The following is a 6135-nucleotide window of genomic DNA, read 5'->3' on the forward strand; positions in this document are numbered from 1 at the left end:
TTTTCCTGACATGCAAGTAGTTTATACTTGCATTTGTCCTGAATCCTAATCCGTTATATTTTTTTCTGTTTGAATTAGTAGAGCATAACTTGCGCCTGCACCCCCTACCCCTAGGCAGGCCAAGTGAGGAACAAGCTGTCGTGGAGTTCTTCATGGAGAACCAGTTTCCAGCTTTAAAGCCATAAGACTATGAGGTACAACTTCATTGAACAATCAAACATTGTATTGGCTTGAAAAGTTTATTCTTGTGCCATATCAAACGTAATTCCAAAGTATAAATATAATAGGATACAAAAGCTAGAGTGCGTAAGATGAATAATTTCTACTCATAACCACTCATTTCACCTTGGGCCAGATAATACAGATGCTTGTGGTGGAACTGAACATGTTGAAGCATTATGTTGAACAGGCATGACTGAATTTGCATCGATAGTTTCTACACTCATAGAACCTTCCAATACCTTGATCACTACTGACATTGAAGGCCTTTGAATGCTGTCATTTTGCAGGCACCATATTGCAAGCTTCATCATTTGAATCACTTCTTCCTGATGTGAAACCATATCATCACTATGCTTGTCAACCAGATCAACAAATTGGTCATTTTGAGCTTTTTCCCGCAGTACATTTATAAGCTGAACTTCCTCCTCCGGCTGAGAATGGTCTATATTTTTTCTTCCACTTACTATTTCCATGACAACAACTCCGAAGCTGTAGACATCAACTTTTTCTGTGATCCGCGATGTCAACCATTCAGGGGCCAGATATCCAGGTGTTCCTCTCATCACGGTAACTACCTTGCTTTGATCCCTATTTATTAACTTACATAGTCCAAAATCAGCCACTTTGGCATTGAAGTTGTCATCCAAGAGAATATTTTGTGGTTTGATGTCTAGATGAGCAATTTTCCGCTTGCACTGCTCATGGAGATAACACAGGCCCTTGGCAATATCCAATATGATCCTAGAACGGGTGCACCAATCAAGAGGACTGTTGTTATGACGGTAATAGATCCACCTATCTAGCGACCCTCTTGACATATATTCATATACCAGAAGCCTCTCAGACTTCTCTGCACAAAACCCAATCAAACTAACAAGATTAATGTGTTCAATGCTACCAATAGTCTCGACCTCTGCCAAGAATTCTTTCTTTCCTTGCCTAGTACCTTCCAAACGTTTCACTGCAACACTTTCTTCACCTAATTTTCCTTCAAAAACCGACCCAAACCCACCTTCTCCGAGCTTGTTAATGAAGCCTTCAGTGCATTCGCTCAACCTTTCAAAAGAATACCTCATCGGCATTCCAGGTAATTGATCGAAATCAAATTCATCTTTATCTCCATTTTTCTTCCTCCACTTCAGATAAAGACCAGCAATAATGGCAAGCAATACAACAGCAATAACAGATCCAAGTGTAGCACCTAAAATCGACTTTTTTTTGTTTTCATCAATCTGCACCTTGAGGTAGGCAGTGGAGTCGGAACCAGGCTGCATTGATTGTAAGGAGAAGACCTTCGTTACCCACATGCATTCTCCTTCTCTGAACATAACTGCCATGCAAGAGCAATTATTCAAGCAGGCTTTCTTACAGTCGTTGACGCTTGTTGCGTTCACAACTGTATAGTTCTTATCAAAGTAAGAAATGGAGGGAAGGGTCAATAGTCGATGCCGACGTTTTTCTTGGCAAGAGATTTGAGTTATTGGGAAACAACCACGATTTGGATTTCGTTCTTCCACCAATTTGAAGTAGCTTGAACTTGAATTAATATCAACTGGACAAGTACATTGCCCCTTGTTGCATAAGCCATACTCCCCGCAGGCAGTTGGGTAATCACAAGTATCCATTATTCCCTGCAGTACATCAGAAACCACATTCCAGCTGAAACCAGACCAATCATACAGCCTTAGATGTCCATCTAGATCTAATCTCATGTATTGTGGGGAGTAAACTGTTGGCAGGGAAATATTACTGCTACTATATACTTCTTCATCTAATAGCCAACGAAGGGTGAAGTTTCCATTCGTGAATGTAACATTTCTTGAATAATTTTCTATGTAGTCTTCTCCTTCACTTTCATAGCCAGTGGTATACTCAAAGTAGACTTGTGGTGGTGTGGATTCAACATAAGCATATAACCCTTTTGGGAGCACCATGATATAGAACTGATTCTCAGTCGTATTTGTCGCAGAAGTATTTGATGTGAGCCTCATACCTTCCACAAGTGTCTGTCCAGGAACCATTGTGTCAGTAGGATGATCGAATGACTGCCACACGGTTGCATTCTTGTGGTCAAACAACACCAGATTACCGATGTCGGTGATCATGATCCCGGCTACAGACCTGTTTGATGTGTTGCTTGACCAGACATGGCTACCATCAGCATCACATAGGACCAAATTTCCATCCGAGGTAAACTCAAGGGTGGCATTCTCCCTAACAGGGCGATCCCGGTTGGCAGACCAGACTACCTGCGGATCATAAATGCTAACGTATACCCCAAAGAGGAACCCGTCGCATAGGGACAAGGAGGGGACACAAAAGAACCCTGCGGCGAAGTAAGCTGCAACGCCGGAGTGAGTCTGTGGATTTGCGATGATGATGTCGCGGCTGTACCTGGAGCTGTCGAAGTAAGCGTTGTTGTTGATCCAAACATTCGATGGTTTGGATGTGGAATTGTCGCCCATGGTTTGCGCCCCAAAGAGCACGGGTGCTGCAGCCGAGAGCACGAGGAGGAAGAGAACGGCAAGACCCATGGTGCTTTAGCGGAAACTGCAATTATAATCAAGAAAAATAATTTCATTCCCAGCTTGCGAGAAGGCAGCAACAAACTCAGGATGGGCTTGCGGAATAGAAGCAGGATGGATTCGCACCTCAATATTTGGCCAGAAATGATGGCCTGGATGGACTCGCCGAGGTTTTCAGAGATGGATTGGTCTGACTAGTTGAATATGTTCATTGTACTGGCTGTGCTCTTTTGCATTCCCATGCTAGCTTGCTAGCAGCTGGACTGTGGAGTGTACATCAGCGATGACAGCAAGCTTCCGTGTGCTGGTTATGTGGTTCACCGTTCATCCCTGTTAAACACAGAAGCATTCAACAACAAAATTCATGTCAGCACGTACATATGTATCTTCTGCAATTTCTTTCGCATGGAACCAGTGTGATAAACTCAGTTTTCTTGAACCATTCTTCGTCTTTTTTTCACCGTCTGACTTAATTGCGGTTGGTCTTGTCCTAATTGAAAGGTAAATGATTCCGATCTCTTCTTCCTTTTCACCGTCCACACGCTCCTCTCAGATTCACCCCCACCTCGCCTTCTTACCGAAAAAGGCTTTCGTCCCGCTTTATAAATAAAGCAAACCACCAGAGCCATACAGTACAACAAGGTTCACCCACACACAGAGTATCACAACACGAAGTACAAGGGGTTCTGCTGAGGGCACAGCTCAACAAGCCCTGAAAATAAACAAAGGGGGCGGTACAACCGCAGCGATGATCGTTGGGTCCGCCGGGTCATGCAGTTGGTGTCATCCGGCCACACCGCGGTAAACATTAATGGAGAGATCGGCCCATACTTCCCCACCTTTTGTGGGGTTAGACAGGGTGACCCCTTTTCTCCATTCCTGTTCAACATGGTGGTTGATGCCTTGGCTTCTATCCTGGATAAAGCCAAGGCCGCAGGTCACATCCGCGGCATCACCCCGCACCTTGTGGAGGGAGGGGGTGTCTCCCTCCTTCAATATGCCGATGACACCATCATTATGTTGCAGGGCTCAGAGGCTGAGATCGCGAACATCAAATTTCTCCTACTCTGCTTCCAACGTTTGTCGGGCCTCAAAATTAACTTCGCTAAAAGCGAGGTGATTGTCTTGGGCTACTCCCCCTCTGAGAGCCAGAGTATTGCTAACCGCCTGAACTGTCGGCTGGGGACCTTCCCTACTTCTTATCTGGGGATCCCCATTAGTGACTTGCGCCTTACTGTGGCCGACCTCCGTCCCGCGGTCCACAAGCTGCAACACCGCATTGAGCCATGGCAGGGCAGGTGGCTCTCTAAGGCTGCCCGCACGGTCCTCATCAACTCGTCCCTCTCCAGTCTTCTCCTATTCATCATGAGCTTCTACAGCCTCCCCGAAACGCTACACCACGAGATTGGCTCTATCTAAGCTAGGTTCTTCTGGGCTGGCGAGGGCGGGAAGCAGAAATACCACATGGTACGCTGGCCGGACATCTGCAAGACCCGTGACCAGGGCGGTCTCGGCATCATGTCTTCCAAACGCATGAACCTGGCCCTCCTCACTCGCTGGCTGTGGCGCATTGCAAACGGCGATGGTGGCTTGTGGCTGCAAATCATCCGTCGCAAGTACCTGCGCGACCAGCCCCTCGCTTTCTGCGTTAGGACGGGTGGCTCTCAGTTTTGGCAGTCTGTTGTTCAGCTCCTCCCGGTCCTTCGCATTGGGACATCCATCGTGGTTGGCACCGGTTCGGCCACGCTTTTTTGGTTCGACCACTGGGCCGGGGATCTTCCTTTCGCGGCCCGGTTCCCTGACCTCTTCTCCATAGCGGTCAAACCTAGGATCTCCGTCGAGTCGGCCCTTATTGACTTAGGGCGTCTCGCGTTCCGGCGACCATTTGGGCCGCCAGAGGTTGCCGCTTGGCATGAGCTCCTTGACTTGGTGGCCCTCCATGAGCCTGACCCACCTCGCCTTCTTCCTCTCTCACACCGGACTCTTCTCAAGAGAGCGCTGCACCCCCACCCTCGCCTCTCTCTCCCCTCCTGCAGTAAGTGCCGCCAGAGAAGCTGACCGTATCACTGACCCGATCGGCGACACGGCACAGCCTACTGCTGGCTTTACGGGGCTAGATGAAACCACGGTCGTCATGAGCTGGAACTACAAGAACACCAACGCTGCACTTGGATGGTTGTAGCAAAACTTCCCGTCGGTCGGTACAAAACACCCCTCCCGTCACAGCTTTCCTGCAATTCGGTTCCAGCATCGACGACTTGTGATTGCAGTTTTTTGCTGCCCGGACCCAGCACCTGCCACGTGTGATTGCAGCTTTCTCACCTCAGTCGGCTGCAACTGCAACACGTAGCAACATTTGGAGGCGACGGTTCAAGCACGAGCCGAGATGCTGCAACCGGCACAACAGTAAGCTACAATCGGCGAGTAATTTTGCTGGAATCAGGGCGAGCCATTTTTTTGCTGGGATTAATGACGGCGAACAGTTTTTGCTGGAACCGGCAATTTTTTTTGCTACAACAGGCGAGTTTGTCTGCTGCAGCCGGCAACTGAGGGTTGAGGCAAGGTACATTAGGAGCTCATCGACCGTTGCCACCAGAGCTGGGACCCATGGTACATGCTACTGCATGCGTGGAGCTGGCGAGAATCAGGGTGACGAACGTTGCACTAAAGGAAAACACGAAGGAGTGTGTGTGTGTGTGGGGGGGGGGGGGGGGGGGGGTAAGCTGCTTGTTGTAAAAAAACAAGTGACAATTGGGTCCACTACAGGTAAATCATAGTAGTAGGAGGGGGCGTTGTTGATCCACACCATCGAAGGTCTGGCCATGTGATAGTTCAAGGGCTGCGCCGTAGAGAGAAACAACGCCGCAGTCGTAAGTACTAGGAAGAAGAGGGGATATGCAGCAGCCAGCATAAACTGGCGATGAACTAGCAGATTACTAATACAAGATCACAAGGTCGCACCTGATGATACTGAGCCGTCGATGTGATCGCCGGAAGAGAAAATGTTTCCTGGGCAGCGTGGGGTCTCCGGGAAGAGTGTTTTGTGATTTTGGAGATGGATATTCTGGTCTGGCTAGTTCCCAAGTGTCTCTGACTGGAGAGCTGTATTCTGCTGAACCAAGATTTCCTTTGTAGTTTGTACAAGTCAACAAGTCTCCGCGGGCCTGTTGTGTGGTCTACCACCCACGGCTCATCCCTGTTACGCAGGAAAGGATGTGCTCCAGTCAGTAGGAGCATTCAGTGATGATACGGAGCCGCCAATTGAGAAGAAGAGATCCGGAAAAAGATGCCGGTGTTGGGTGCCTTCACTTGCGGGGAAGAGTGTTTTTGTCATTTTGAATCTGTATTGGTCTGCTGACTGGCTAGCTGTACTATACTGGGCCAAGAT

The 6135-nt window shown here is 48.2% G+C and overlaps 1 protein-coding gene across 1 annotated transcript; it reads right to left on the reverse strand.

Moving 5' to 3' along the window:
* Positions 1-341: 341 nt before the first annotated feature.
* On the reverse strand, positions 342-5882 carry LOC125515526 (G-type lectin S-receptor-like serine/threonine-protein kinase SD2-5). The gene is made up of 3 exons (XM_087529155.1): positions 5709-5882; positions 2874-3077; positions 342-2772 (listed from the first exon to the last, which is right to left on the reverse strand). Exon 3 carries the CDS (start codon positions 2754-2756, stop codon positions 342-344), a length of 2415 nt encoding a protein of 804 aa, XP_087385281.1. The 5' UTR covers positions 2757-2772; positions 2874-3077; positions 5709-5882.
* Positions 5883-6135: the final 253 nt, after the last annotated feature.

The sequence above is a fragment of the Triticum urartu genome, chromosome 6A (genome assembly GCF_056163025.1).
Source record: "Triticum urartu cultivar PI428250 chromosome 6A, HENAU_Tu73, whole genome shotgun sequence".
Lineage (NCBI taxonomy): Eukaryota > Viridiplantae > Streptophyta > Magnoliopsida > Poales > Poaceae > Triticum > Triticum urartu.